Here is a 14,899-nt window from a genome sequence, read left to right on the forward strand (position 1 = left end):
GAAACATGAGATTCATCTTACTCATAGGATTTGTTATATATAACATAAATTAGACGACTGGTATTATTAACAAGTATTTTCAAGGTTTAAGAGGACATAACTAAATGTAGGCATACCAAAACAAAGACCGTTAGCCAATCACGTGACGGAAGGCGGTGTCTCCCACCAATCACAGGCTGCTGCTCGTTGCCATGGTGAGAGTGTAAACAACATGGCATCCGTCTCACGTCAAAATGTGGCTTCTGGAGGGATTTATGATCTTCCTAGAGTGTCTTACAGTGAATCAACAAGGCTGTTGTTGAAAGGTGACCCTTATAATGTTCATGTTCTTAAATTACATAAACTGTATGCAAATCAGAATTAAATTTAGAGGGAGAGATCCACTTCTGTAAAAGTATAACCTCGACTTAATTGCATTTCACGAATGCTGTTCTCTTGTAACAAGGTTTCCAATTAACAGAAAGCCTGTTTAGGTTTATCGAGGCCGATGATGGATGTTTCCCAGGATGCGACCCGTTACAGTTGCTTAGTTTCCAGGTCCCTATCAAATAGTCCCCATTAATGGTCCCGGTATAGTACAGCCGGGTTCTTTCTCGACGCACAATCGAGAAATTCCGGATTCGAATCCTGGGCGGGACAGAAATGTTTGGTCTTATTTCCTTTCACCTAATGCTTGTGTTCACCTAGCAGTGAGTAGGTACTCAGGAGTTAGTCAGCTTGTTGTGGGGTTGCATTCTGGGCCGAGTAAGGGGTGGGAGGGCCTCGATAAAAGCCAAACGTGTATGAATACACTCTGGATTCATGTCCCCCGACACAGTTAATTATTAAATGCTAGGTGGACAGAAGCATCAGGAGTTTTTCTTGTACTTTCCCTAGAGTTTGCTAGTGCAAGCTAGTAGACTAAACTTGTATCCCCAGTGTTCTCCTGACTCCCTGCTGACTTTCGGGCTCGCCATAGCCCGTGCTACTTAGAACTTTATGTTCCAAGTAGCTGAATCTAAAACAACAACAACAACCCTGCTGACTAACCATCTTGTGAATTAGGGGTATTAGTTGAACTTAAAGCTAGATCTTGATCTATATAATTTCCCATATATATAATATTGTAGCAGGTCATTGCTGTGTTTACCTGTTTGTGTGAGTAACTTGACCTGTGGCTGTGAGTAAACAAAAAAATGTTCAATGCATGGGAGATATATTCTCTTCTCCATGGTTCAACAGAGCTGTTGCAGGAGGCGGCGGTCAACTTGCAACACCAGAGACGCATAGAGCGGTGGGTGAGTGGAGGCCGGTCCCTTCCCCATCATGAGGCTTTGGCTGGCCCCTCACAACCTACCCAAGGTCAGCGTCGACCCTCCTCTTCTTCCTCCAGCAGCTCCTTCAGGCAGACTCCAAGGCCATGTATCCAGACCAAGCGCTCCCATGAGGCTATAAAGAAAATGGGGCTCTATGAGCCCAACACACATTATGTTCCTCCACCACCCAGTAAGTGACATGGGGTGGCGAGTGGATAAGGGGATTAATGGGAGGTTGAGAGGAAGGGTTGAAAGTTGAGACGGAGGATTGGAAGTTGTGATGGAGGGTGGGGAGTTGAGAAGGAGGGTGGGAAGTTGAGATGGAGGGTTGGAAGTTAAAAGGAAAGGCGGGAGGTTGAGAGGGAGGGCGGGAGGTTGAGAGGGAGGGCGGGAGGTTGAGTGGGAGGGCTGGAGGTTGAGAGGGAGGGCGGGAAGTTGAGAGGGAGGGCGGGAAATTGACCGGGAGCGGTCCATAGAATTACCCAAATCGGCCCAAAACTACACAAATCGTCCTAGCATTACGTAAGTAATGAAGAAATATGGTATATTTACTTACTATAATGTTGGTGCTACACGTAGAACATGATCAAACCTATTTTTACTCTGAAATAATCTAATTTCATAACGAAATGAGACGTAAATATGTGAGAGGTGACGCCATAGGAAGTCGACGGTCCAAGCGACAATTGTGTGGAGCGACTTATCCAAGATATATGGTCGCCTGGAGAGTGTTTGCTGCCATAACAGCCTCCTGAACACAGTGATCCAGTCGTCGCATTTCATGGCTCAAATTGTCGCAAATTTAATTGGTGATATTAAGAAGTAGAATGTGTATTTATATAATATCTTTCATAAACAGCCATTAAATCTTTAATATTTATTAAACAAAACGTGTCTGGAAGTTAAATCAACTCCACAGGACAATAAATTTGTTATATAGATACTAGCGTTATTCGTTGGTATGCGTTCGCAATTTAAACTGCTCATGTCCTTTTCGTTCATTGAACACCGAACCCTACACAACCATGTACAACTCAAAGTCCAACAAGTCACACCCCCGGAGTAATGCAATCGGAACCTGACAAGTTGTGTAACCGGAGCCCCACCAGTTATTTAACCGGAGCCCGACCAGTTATTAACCGGAGCCCGACCAGTTGTGTAACCCTGAGCCCCACTAGTTGTGTAACCGGACCCCGACCAGTTGTGTAACCTTAAGCCTAGCAAGTATACATCTCATCCAACCCCCACAAAGCTAAACAGTCCCAGCTGAACACAACCAAACTCCATTCCTAGCTCGACCAAACAAAAATCTGCTTAGCCCTACCAAAAATCCTCCACTTGCCCTGGACACCAACTATTGACCCATAGCACACAATTGAACTATATACAAAAGAAAGAAACCCGGATTTCTAGCAAACATATAAACAAAGCCTTAGCAAACAAACCTGGAGCACTAGTGCACAAACAACCTCTGGATCACAACCATGCACGGACGGAAGCCCGACCATGCACAACCCATAGCCCAAGTGACACCCCCGGAGCCCGACCAGTTATTTAACCGGAGCCCGACCAGTTATTTAACCGGAGCCCGACCAGTTATTTAACCGGAGCCCGACCAGTTGTGTAACCGAAGCTTGACCAGTTGTGTAACCAGACCCCGACCAGTTGTGTAACCGTAAGCCTAGCAAGTATACATCTCATCCAACCCCCATAAAGCTAAACAGTCCCAGAGCACAACCAAACTCCATTCCTAGCTCGACCAAACAAAAATCTGCTTAGAGCTACCTAAAACCCTCCACTTGTCCTAGAAACACACTATGGAGCCATATCAAACAATTGAACTATACACAAAAAAAGAAACCCAAATTTCTAGCAAACAAACATAAAGCCCTTGCAAAGAAACAAAGCCCTAGCAAACAAACCTGGAGCACTAGTACACAAACAACCACTGGAGCACAACCATGTACGAACAGGAGCACAACCATGTACGAACCGGAGCACAACCATGCACAACTCAAAAGCCCAACTAGTCACACCCCCGGAGTAATGCAATCGGAACCCGACAAGTTGTGTAACCGGAGCCCAACCAGTTGTCTAACTGCAAGCCTAACATGAACGAATCATTGAGAAAGTCAGTCATTGGTCTTCAGGAACCTCAGCACACCTAGCGGGCTTCCTGTCTCTGTCAATGGGTAACCATATTGGTCAGCTCGCTCCTTCCACAATATTGTGTGTCTCCCTTCACCATATGGTCCTATTATGTGCACCCATATTGTTAAATGAGCCTGCTACCATGTCCGTAACACATCGGAGCATTGCGCTTAACTCGCTTCATATTTCATTCCCCCGCCTCTTTCATTCATTCTGCCTCATTGCTATACCCATTCCAGTCTTGATATTTGTGCATTTGCAGCCTCCGGGTGCAAATGCACAAGCTTTAGTCTGGAAATTCTGAATAAAGTGTGTTAGTGAGAAACAGTTCATCAGTTAACTCCTCAACCATTTTGAACCAATTTCCATCCACTCCTAATTAGTCTGTTTCCCTCTAAAATGAAAATAACAAGAATTTGTATTCATAAAAAATAGTATTACATTGTTTACTTTCATAGTACAGTAGTGAATTACTATGTAAATTAAATTATTTTAATTTCATATGATTACAAAGTACTGATTAGTGATAATGCATTTAAATTTATGTAGATGAACAAAATCTTAACTTTCAGGCACATACAAGGCAGTTTCAACTTCTTTTACGTGTTCATGCCATTTAAATTAGTGTTCATAGTAGAATTCTCTGCGGTCTAGACCAGATTTTGGCTAGAAATTTGAAAGTACTTTTCTTTCATGCCTTACTATATCTATTCTTTGCTCTCAACATGGACTTATTTTTGCCAGGTATAATTTAGGAGTGTTAGTTAGGTAAGTATAAACGCATCAATTTCCAAACACTGGGAAGACGGGACACCCCGAGAGTAGCTCTCATCCTGTAACTGTAATTTAGGTAATTACTTTTTTTTTGCATTACTTTTATTTCAATATAACTGCAATGATGAAAATATTTGTATATTAAAAAGACTTGTGGCACAGTGGGCTCACAACTGATTGATCCTGAGTTTGTTTGAAGGAGAGGGCAAGTTGCTTGTGAATGTTCATTTTGAAAACAATCAAAAGTATAGTACCTGCTATGTGTAGACACTTGAGGTTTGTGTACTAGGCAAAGGTCAGTTGTTGACTAAGGGGTAATTTAATATGCCTAACAGACTTCTTGTCCTTAGCAAATGGAAAATAGAAAACAAGTAGATATTTTATTCACTATCACTTCATATAACCAAGTAGCTAACATTAGAGTACAAATTACATATACTAGACCCACTCTTCAAAAATGTTACTGTGTATGTAGCTCTTATTAAACTACATTGCAAGATAACATTCTGTTTGTGTGATAGAATATGGCCCCGAGTCCAAGGAGAGGTGCCAGGAATTGATGGCATTTGGCAAAGAGGGTGTTACTACCCATCCAACTCCAGGGAGGAAGACCCAGGTTTATTCCCTCCCTAGTGAGACTGATCGCTTTACTGAACGTAAGTAGTCTTCAATACTGTATATATATAGTACTGTATATTGTAAATAATTTTGTTTTAAGAGCCTATTGAATAGGATACCCAACAATGCCTTTATCTCCTTCCAATATTCCTCTCTCAGAACATGCAATACAGTATTATATCCAACTGAAAAACTGACAAGAAACATCCTGAAAAACAAAACAATTTCAGACTTCAATAGGGGTCGATCCTTCTTAAGGAGGGGCACGGGGCTTGACACCAACCCCCTCTGACTCTCAAAACTATACCAATTACAATGCACAGTTGCATGAGGCTAGCCCCCAAGCGCCCGACTTCCAACCTCACACACACCGACAGGCATTCAATTTTATATAGAGACTACATAAGGTACTCAGCTGTGCCTGGGTCTCTTCGGTCCATCCCCATCTGGGCCAACCCCAAATGTCCCAAAACACTCGCAAAGTCCCAGTAGTACAGTTGGGTTTATTCTCGACTCGCAATCAAGAATTTCGGGTTCGAATCTTGGCCAGGACATAAATGATTGATTGCATGTCTTGTCAACTAATGCTCCTGTTCATCTAGCAGCAAGTAGGTACCCAGGAGTTAGCTTCTTGTGAGATTGCATCCTGGGGTGGGTCTGTAATTCGCTCTCAGGGGAGGGAAGACCTCGAAATAAGCCAAACGTGTGTAAGCACACTCGGGATGCCTGTCCCCCCATCACAATGAATTATTATTAGCTATACCACCCATGTGTGTCATCTTTTGAAAGTTGAGCAAGGCTACCCTCAAGCATCTGCCTCCAATCTGACAGACATTCTACTTTTTAGAGCCATTATATTATTTATTATTGTAATGAAGGTGTCTTATATAACTTCTTAGTGCTTATTCATTAGCAAATTGGTTTTGTACAATATATATGAAGTTTCTTTTTGGGGCAGCAGGAAGATTAAATTTATGCCACTAATGAGCACTAAGGAAAACTTTGCTGAATGCAGTCAAGTCATACAATATACTCTCTTTAAACAAAATACATCATTCCATTCCTTGTTCATTGGTTTACATTACAAAATGTTTGAGTTAAATAGGGCTGCCAATAATTTACTTACAAACCTAAAATATTTAAATTGCACTCGATCATTTAAACTACAGTACATATTTAAAGTAGAAATTAACTGCACAAATTTATCTTTGCCAGTGGTCAGCGAAATGGAGGAACGTGTGCACTGGCTCGAGGCCATGGAAGCCTTGGGAGAAGGAGAAAAGTTTCGGCATCTCATAGCTGCTCAACTGGCTCTCAAGCTCAGAGACTTGGAACTTATTGACCAAGAGCGTGCAAGGGATCTCAACAGGGCCATGAAACTAAAAATAGCTGCAGCTCCGAAACAAAAATTAACAAACAACTAAAATACCCTTCATGCTTTAGAACTAAAAATACACCAGGGCCATTACCAGAGCAATTACTGTACTGTATATATATTTACTATAGTACAGTATATCCATTACTACATTTTCAAACTTAGGAACTATAAATATTTTGACATTTAAAATCTAGCCTCAATTGTTTTTATCTGAAAATATATTTTAACTTTATAATTTTCCAACTGTAATGTAACTTCCAACTGTAATGCAACTGAAAATGTATCCTGAAAAGTCAATACAAATGTTTACCTTAAAAAATTGCCAGTAAAAATAAATGCTTTCGAATCTTCACTGATGTACAATATAAATTGTCCGAGTGGTTTGATACCAAGCCATAAGTGTTCTCAGCACAGTATCAAATTTGTTTTGTTAGCATATCATGGAATCCTATATAATGTTTAGTCAGACATTTCCCATTAATACCTCCTACACCAAGTTGTGCTCTTCATGTTTCTCGTTTTATCTATTAAAAAAATGCTATTTATATTGTCATTAATTACAGCACACAAAATACGAGTTTTGAACAATACAAATTATGTTTTAGATACTGTATTGTACTATGCATGAAGCAATCTTCCTTTTCCCTTGCTGCCGTACAAGTTCCAGGTCCAAACTCTTGTTCCGAAGGACATGTCTGAAAGACTCACTATTTAGGAACTTGGTCATTGTGTAAAATTCACTCGTTACCTTGCCGACTGCTGGATAGAATGGACTTACGTCTGAAGATGGGTCGACCTGGATTTACGTCTATAATGCCCTCTGATAGCCCAAGCTCTAGAATGTCATTACCTCTGGTGGGCTGTCATATGCTGTATGAGAAAAATCTTACTAGGCCCAGAAATTTTCCTCTTCCAATTGTTATAATGGTCACCATTTTCATACATAAAGCTCCACATTATAAAAGCTAGAGCTTCAGCATTTATCACTATGCAGATCTAAGTCCCTGATGTTGATCTGTGCTTTGTAGCACACACCCACTGTCAGCTGTTTGAGATACAGTAGTACAGTACTCTACTTGTTGCCACACCAAATCCAAGGATCCCATTGTTTATAATTCCTCATTACTGGTAAAGTCTTTTATATAGTATCACACCACCTACTCTGTCTTCCCAAGGGTGGATGGTATCCTGGCATATGAAATTTCCCTTCATCTTCCCATCCCCACATTTAGCTAATCCCAATGATCTCTGCATTCTCAACCTCTGTATATGCACACAATACACCAAATTTATTTACTAGGCTTCTGGCACTTTAGTAGAAAGTATAAACTCACTGTTCCTAGCAGGCTGAGTAACTGCATTTTGCACACCTATTCCATACACAGAAGAAATTAAGTGCTCAGACATGACTACCTTTTCTACACATGTCTTCCTCTTTCAAACTGAAATTAATCACACTAAAAACAGTTATGCCATTTTAAAAGTTGACAGGTTTATGAAAAGTACAATACTTTTGCCATGTTTATTTCAGAGTATATTGTATAAAGTGGAATGGAACAATTGAGAAAGGCACTTTGCATTAACAGAATAAGTAGTTAAAATATCAGCAGGAATTTTACAAAACTTGAAAATACAGTAGGCCCAGCATCAACGTTTTTAACAAACCATTATAATCCTATGGCTTCTACTAAGCAATTTTTAGAACTAAAAAGTGTTAACAAGCAGTAAGGTTACTCATTACTGCACAATTCCTTTTTAAACTAAGAAAATAAAGTTTGCAATTAAATCTGGATATATTGTACCGTCTGGCTGCATACAGGTAGCCAAGGTGAGAACGTAGCTCATTTTACTCTGGTTGTGGCGTTGTGCGAATATACTCTTTTCCAGAAGGAACGTTGTGGACAGTGTGCTCTGGGAAAAGGGATTTTGCCTCTTCTGCAGAAACTGAGGGTAGCACCATGCAAGCACTACCTGGCTTCCAATCAACAGGTGTTGCTACCTTCTTTGCAGCCGTCAGTTGAATGGAGTCTATGGCTCTAAGAATCTCGCTGAAATGTTTAATGCAGATTATAAATACCCTGTATCTAATGTTGAAAAATTTGAACAGAACTAAGCAAAACATGGGTATTTATCCATGTGCATATACCTTCCTCCATATATAACCGAAGCCAACAAAATTGTCTAATAAGCACATTTAAAATAGTTTACTGTATCTGCAATTTTATTTAGACCAAAAACAAGAAATGCACAGTAGTCTAGTACTTTTAATTAAATATTTTATCCAATTCAAAAAGCATATTGCAATCTTAAGTAGCGCCCTAAATAAAGGGTATGGCACCCTCAAATTGTGCACAATTTGAGCAGCAAAGTTATTAAGTTAGGATGGAAAACCAAGTACAGTGCACCTGGGAGCTTTGCAAAAGTAATTTTCAGCCAAGCATGTCAAACTCTACACTTGCTGGAAAATACAATGCATCAGCTCAAGATCCCATTGCTCCCATAAAAAGGACAACTAGCTGGTAGATCAGAATTCATAAAATTAAAAAACATTTATAATTTATTGCAACAAGTGCTGAAAGGTTGAAGGACATGCTGGATGTCATTTCTCAGCAGGTGTGTACATTAACAATACAGTACAGTACTGTCCATGAAATGAGTGCACTTTTTTGCAAAAATCACTTTAAATACTTTTGGGAGCTTCAGTTTATGAAGCCATATATCTGTTGAAATACTGTACTGTAGAATAGTTACTTATTTAGTACTGTTGACTAGGCGGTAAACAAGATAAATTTTAGTACTGTAATTTTGTGAGGCAATTGAAAACGTGTAGTTATTTATTAAATTTGTCAAATTGGCTCAAGGTGTTGGATTTATTTCAACATTCTTTTATGTAATTTAATAATCTCTAATTTGTGAATGTTCCAAGAATGATTTTTTTCCATGACCACTAATTCCCATTAAAAATAAAAATTTCCTTCAACCTTTAGCCGTAACCTTTGACTTGCAACGTTAATCTACCATCACAATTTCTTTGTGCTATACAGGCAACCCACAGTCTGTACTGCGCCTCTAATGTGCTTTTGAAGCCATGTGGTTACAAGTTTCCTGTCCAACAATGAGTTAACTACCTTTTAAAAAGATCAGCACTACTTACATTGAGTACTATACTACACAAATCTACTTTTACTGAATTTTTACCATGACAAATCTTTAAAACGGGTAATCATATGGTTTGTCTGGTGGCATTGAAAGATTATAGTAGAGTACAATACATTTTTCAGACCTTACAGCCAGTTTCCACTAAAAGTTTCACCGACACGCTATACAATATACGTACAGTACTGTATTTTATCAATATCCAAGATTTGTATTGTAAAGCTGTGAAAATTAATGTCTTAGCATCCTAGTTCCCCCCCCCCCCCCAATGAACAACCATAAGTCATGTGCCACCTATGTGGAATGTAGATGAACAAATTAAGCAGTATTCGAAATTGGAAACACAAATGCATGTACAGTATAAAAGTATTCAAAACGCCAAAGGATTTTACAGTACAACACTTACTTAAAATTGCGTCCAGTAGTAGCAGGATACAGAAGGGAGAGCTTGAGCCTCTTGTCTGGTCCAATGAGAAAAACAGCACGGCATGAAAGGGGTAAACCTTCAGCATTCTTCTCATCTGGGTCTATCATACCAAGGGTTACTGCAAGATCCCTATCCTTGTCACCAATAATTGGGTAAGGAAATTCACCACTTAGCTCACTGTAGGCTTGAATATCCTGCAAAACAAAAGGCAAATTGTATATGATTGGATAAAGCTCATGTTACTCACTGATAGTTAAATAATGCAAAGTAAATTTTTGTAGAGTTTAAATGCTAGGTCACATCAGCCAATTACATAAAAGATTTGACAAGTTCTAAAAAAACCGCAACCATCTGTCTAAAGTTTACCCAATTTAGTGCTCCTCCTTCAGGTTAATACTATTTGTACACATGACAAATGCCAAAACCCCCCCCCCCCCACCTCCCAGAACTACTAATGTGTGGCACATGCACGTTAACATTATGGATCATAAACACTAATGTATTCCAGAGATTTTTTGGCTTTCATATTAAGATGGCATATTAATAATTATAGGCAACTAATCATGCAGTGTCCGTGATGTAGCGTTAAGACACTCGCTGCCGTTTCACAAGCGCTTTGTCCTGGGTTCATATCCTGGCCAGGGAGGATTTACTGGGCGTCAATCCTTAACTGTAGTCTGTTTACCCAACAGTAAAATGGGTACCTGGTTGTTAAACCATTTAGCGGGGTCGTATTCCGGGGAACCTAGGAATGCTAGTGTACAAGACTAAGAACTTGTGTATTATGTATAAAAACCAAAAGTATATTATAGAATATAATTTACAGGAATTGCAAAATAGTTACTTTATCTTAGAACTAATATAATCCAATAGGATCACTTAAAAACTGTAAACAATATTATTTACTAATGGAGAGCAAAAGTTGTATGCTTAATAGACATGATTAAATGCTATTGTACTGTAATAACTAGTTCACTGAAAGTTTTTTGACTAAAAGCTTAATCTACAGAACATGATACAGTGGTTGCTTATTGGTTACACAGGTACACATTTAATACAGCCACTAATATGCAAAGCATTTTGGGCAAAACTTCAGTTAATAGTTAAATTATTGATAGGTTTAATAGGGATAAGTAAATGCTTAATACTAACTCGGTAAGCTAACTTGTTCAAGTAATTTAAACATACAATATTGTGACTATGAAAGGCATAGGCACACATTTTACGTATATAACAATCCCTATAACTTTCCCCTCAACCTTCTTCCTTTAGCTTTTGTCAAGACCACCCGACCCTGACATTCTCACATCTCTACTTACCCACTCCCTTCTCTATATAACCCATACCACTACACTCCAAGTATTACCCCAACAATGTAGTATTAAAGCCCCTCACAATCTTAAACTTTCTGAAATACTGTACAGCGCAATTAGTGGCATATAAAATATTTACCACATGTGGTAATAGTCTATGGATTTTTTTTTGGTACAAACTGCCACTAAATATGCAATATATAACTGTCCAGCAATAATATAACTCATGGCAGTTTAACACTTTAGCCTAGATTCAAGTTATTAATTATAATTATAACAATTATCAAAATGCTATCTTCTGTGGATGAATGGCAAAAAAACAAAAAAATACAAGTTCTCTAACCCTATCCATGGAAGGAAAATGTACACAGTACTGAACATTATATAACAAAGCAATTTGATAAAAATGGTAATCTTACCTTTATCCAGCCAACATGGTCCTCAACAGAGTCACATGATATTGCCAGCAATTTCACATTTCTCTTCGTGAACTCTGGTACCAACTTTGCCACACATCCCAACTCAGTGGTACATACTGGGGTGAAGTCAGCAGGGTGAGCAAATACTATGCCCCATCTGTTGAAGTTACCAGAGAGATCCATTTATACCAGTACAAACTTTTCTTTAGACATTTCACTGCTCTAATCTAGGCTAGGGAATCAATTCTGCATCTACTGTTGTGTATTGTCAGACTTGTCATTGCCAATAAAACTAACATCAAGCTCAGGGTTTTGTTAAACTATGTCTATTGGCAAGGGAGACTACTATTTCATTTTGTTTTAATCAAACTTAATATTTTAATAGATGTACAGTACTGTAATGGTGAATAAACTTTTACTGCCATCTCTTTAACAACCTTCCTCTGTGCTTTACTATTCACCCATAATACTTACTGAACCTGCCACCAATGGAATCTTGTCACTGATTTTGAAGACAAGTCCTACCAACAGTAACATTGATTAATCACTGTGCCCACTGTGTCAATGTTACTGATCACATTAACATTGATCATTGTGCCTACTGCAAATTACATTTCAGGTTGAAACTTGCATAAAATAAACTTTAAGACTGGTCTATACTCTGGTAGCCCACTACAGTAACAAATCTTTACAGATTCCTGCATTAAGAATTAAGACAAGAAATAGAATGTCAAAATCCAGAGCCTATACGAGGTTAGAGATTCTGTTGGAATCTCAAAGTGATTGGGGGGGGGGGCCAATTAAAATTTGCCTAATATAAGACCTCAATTATGCTTTTGTGGAAGCATCTCGTCAGCTAAAATAACAGCAGAAGAGCTAAATTTAAACCCAATACATTTTTCCTTTACAATGATGTTTCACCTAGTTACTATGCATTCATTGTATTGCACATGATCCCAACAATGTAGGCTTATTTCAGTTAATAATCTAACTTCCAGTGAAGTTAAAAGCACCATGTAATAACCTTTAAAAGGAAAATGGTAACAAAGAGGAATAGGCAAGGACAGCTTTTTTCCCCTTCACCTTTATGGCAGGTGCAGTTTGTGTCAATATTCTCCTGATGACTGCTCTACAGCCTTTCATTGAAAGGACGACGAAAGGTAACAATAGTAACTTGGAAACAAGTTAAAATACAAGTAAATACTCGTACCCTGAACTGGTGAGCAACAGGAAGAATGCAGAAAAGTGGAAGCCACCTCACTTTTCCCTAGTCACTGATAGCCAAGTGCCAAAAAATTCATGCACCAACCACACCTCCAGCATTTATAAACTAATAATTCCATTTGACAGGGACAGAAAGCCAGTGTATATACATGTATTTGGGAGGACCCTTCACAAGCCGCCAGCTTCCTATCCTCGTCAAGGCTACTAGTGCACTAACAACCCTTGGGTAAATTTTAATTAAGTACCTGTAATTATTTAAGTTTCCCAAAAATTTGGAACTGCTGACCCTTCCCAGAATGTAATACCAAAAGCTAACTCCTGGTACTCTACTTACAACTAGGTGAACAGATGCATTAGGTGATAGGAAATGCACCCAACCACTTCTACACTGATAGGCAATTACCAATTGCGTACTTTGTGATCAAGATTTAGTACCAAGACTAAATTGGAGAAGGTTTAAAGTTATACCACCAGACAGGTACCCAAGCCGAGTAGTATGAGCTTCGAGGAGTGCTAGAACTGAACCTCATATCACTGGAAGATAAATATTTTTTTTTTATTTATTGATTTATACACAAGAAGGTACATTGGGTTTGAGAGAATACATAGCATAGTATTTACAATCTTATAAGGCCACTAGTACGTGCAGCATTTCGGGCAGGTCCTTAATCTAACAGATAATCTAATGATAATGATGTAATAGTCTAATAATAAATGATAAAAGTTACATAGCAAGAAAAAAATAAAAGATGAAAGAAAATTGTAGGTATATTAAAGCACATAGGTAGCTCAGAATGATTGCAATGACAGCTTGAATGGTAATTTAGCAAAAATAAAAGGCACAAAACAGCATATGGCTAGCACATAAAAGACAGCAATGAACACAATGATAAAGTTGTTTGGATTAAGTACATAACTACTTAACAAAAAGTTTTGAGACATGCTCACCACACACGATTCTCAAGAGGAATTAATATAGCAGATAAAGAGTAACAGGTGGTACACATACTGGAGACAGGTGGAAACCGTATTCAAATGAACCACAGACATATTAGAAGCAACTCTTTTTCAGTGTCAGTTAAACTGAATACATTATGAAGTGATGTGGTGGATGTAGACTCCATACACAGCTTCGTATGTGGATATAAGAGCCCAATAGGCTCAGGAATCAGTACACCAATTGTCGACAGTTCAGAACCGGAACCAAAGAGCCGAAGCTCAACCCCCAGGCAAGCACAACTAGGTGAGTACTTCTATTCCGGCCGGGAGTCGCACCCGGAATTCCAGACAAGAGTCGAGAACAGACCCGAGACTACAAGAAAGTCTTTCTACAAGTGCAGAAAGTTGTGGCGTGCGAGGGGCGGTACACCCGAGGTAGTCAAGACGTGTCCTGCAACACCTCACACAACACTACGTAATTAGGTGACATTGTGAAGGGCGGCCGCCGCCAGGAGGAAGCAGGTACCGCTCCACGTCAATGACACTTCCTGCAGGTTAGCGCCGCGCGTCGACCAGTATTATAAGACTTACGAGTCGCCCAGGTAGGTGTGCAGCTTGATGGTGCCCACCGACGACTCCGCCGTGAAGTTGGGGAACACATCGCCTAAGTTAACCATGTTTAACTTGGCGTAGTAGCTGAGGAAGGTGTGGAGGAGCGGGAGCAGGTGTGACAGGAGGGGACGAGCGGCCACACAGGAATGAGAAGCCAGCGGCCTGGACCGGCACGGGTTGGCGCCGTCACCCTCCACATGCCGCCCTCTTCACAACTTTCGCCGTTTTATCCATTATTTCCCTCGCACTGTGCGTAGCTGCAGACATCACTGCTTGTTTTATGTTCATTCAGCATAAGCTAAGTATATATGCGATATAATTCTACCCTTAATATAGACCAAAATAACGGAAATATGGGATGTCTCGTGAAAAGTTGCCAATTGCGGTATTCACCGCCGGACGTACGTGGAAAGCGCTGGTAAACCCCACTTCTTTTTTTCCTCTCGGAATAATGAAAAAGTGTAAAGTCATGAAGAAACACAGAACTGTATAAATTGCTGAGTGTGTATGTTTCTGAACCAGCTAAACCTGCGGTAAAGCACTTCGCAGAGCTTTAAGACGAACCATGCTCTCACAAGTCAAGCCTTTTCCCG

General features: G+C 39.5%; 2 protein-coding genes across 3 annotated transcripts; one reads left to right on the top strand and one right to left on the bottom strand.

Moving 5' to 3' along the window:
- The first annotated feature begins 164 nt into the window (after positions 1-164).
- On the top strand, positions 165-6,761 carry LOC123770648 (UPF0193 protein EVG1 homolog). Of its 2 annotated transcripts, XM_045762690.2 has the most exons (4): positions 166-305; positions 1,222-1,485; positions 4,742-4,876; positions 6,054-6,761. In XM_045762690.2, the coding sequence occupies exons 1-4, from the start codon at positions 212-214 to the stop codon at positions 6,260-6,262; spliced, it is 702 nt and encodes a 233-aa protein (XP_045618646.2). In that variant the 5' UTR covers positions 166-211; the 3' UTR covers positions 6,263-6,761. The 2 variants fall into 2 exon arrangements, with proteins under 2 accessions (XP_045618647.2, XP_045618646.2); XM_045762691.2 differs by lacking the exon at positions 4,742-4,876 and having other exon boundaries at positions 165-305.
- A 963-nt stretch (positions 6,762-7,724) lies between these two features.
- LOC123770650 (peroxiredoxin-6) lies at positions 7,725-14,469 on the bottom strand. The gene is made up of 4 exons (XM_045762698.2): positions 14,286-14,469; positions 11,532-11,688; positions 9,779-9,993; positions 7,725-8,264 (listed from the first exon to the last, which is right to left on the bottom strand). Exons 1-4 carry the CDS (start codon positions 14,369-14,371, stop codon positions 8,063-8,065), a joined length of 660 nt encoding a protein of 219 aa, XP_045618654.1. The 5' UTR covers positions 14,372-14,469; the 3' UTR covers positions 7,725-8,062.
- Positions 14,470-14,899: the final 430 nt, after the last annotated feature.

This window comes from Procambarus clarkii, chromosome 56 (genome assembly GCF_040958095.1).
Source record: "Procambarus clarkii isolate CNS0578487 chromosome 56, FALCON_Pclarkii_2.0, whole genome shotgun sequence".
Taxonomy (NCBI): domain Eukaryota; kingdom Metazoa; phylum Arthropoda; class Malacostraca; order Decapoda; family Cambaridae; genus Procambarus; species Procambarus clarkii.

Excerpts from the sequence above, each read along its gene's own strand:
- LOC123770650 (XM_045762698.2), bottom strand. The coding sequence starts at position 14,371 with ATGGTTAACTTAGGCGATGTGTTCCCCAACTTCACGGCGGAGTCGTCG. Across the intron at positions 11,689-14,285 it reads CACACCTACCTGGGCGACTC|ATGGGGCATAGTATTTGCTC; the intron begins GTAAGTCTTATA and ends TAACTTCAACAG. Across the intron at positions 9,994-11,531 it reads ACCATGTTGGCTGGATAAAG|GATATTCAAGCCTACAGTGA; the intron begins GTAAGATTACCA and ends TTTGTTTTGCAG.
- LOC123770648 (XM_045762690.2), top strand. The coding sequence starts at position 212 with ATGGCATCCGTCTCACGTCAAAATGTGGCTTCTGGAGGGATTTATGAT. Across the intron at positions 1,486-4,741 it reads TTATGTTCCTCCACCACCCA|AATATGGCCCCGAGTCCAAG; the intron begins GTAAGTGACATG and ends TTTGTGTGATAG. Across the intron at positions 4,877-6,053 it reads GACTGATCGCTTTACTGAAC|TGGTCAGCGAAATGGAGGAA; the intron begins GTAAGTAGTCTT and ends TATCTTTGCCAG.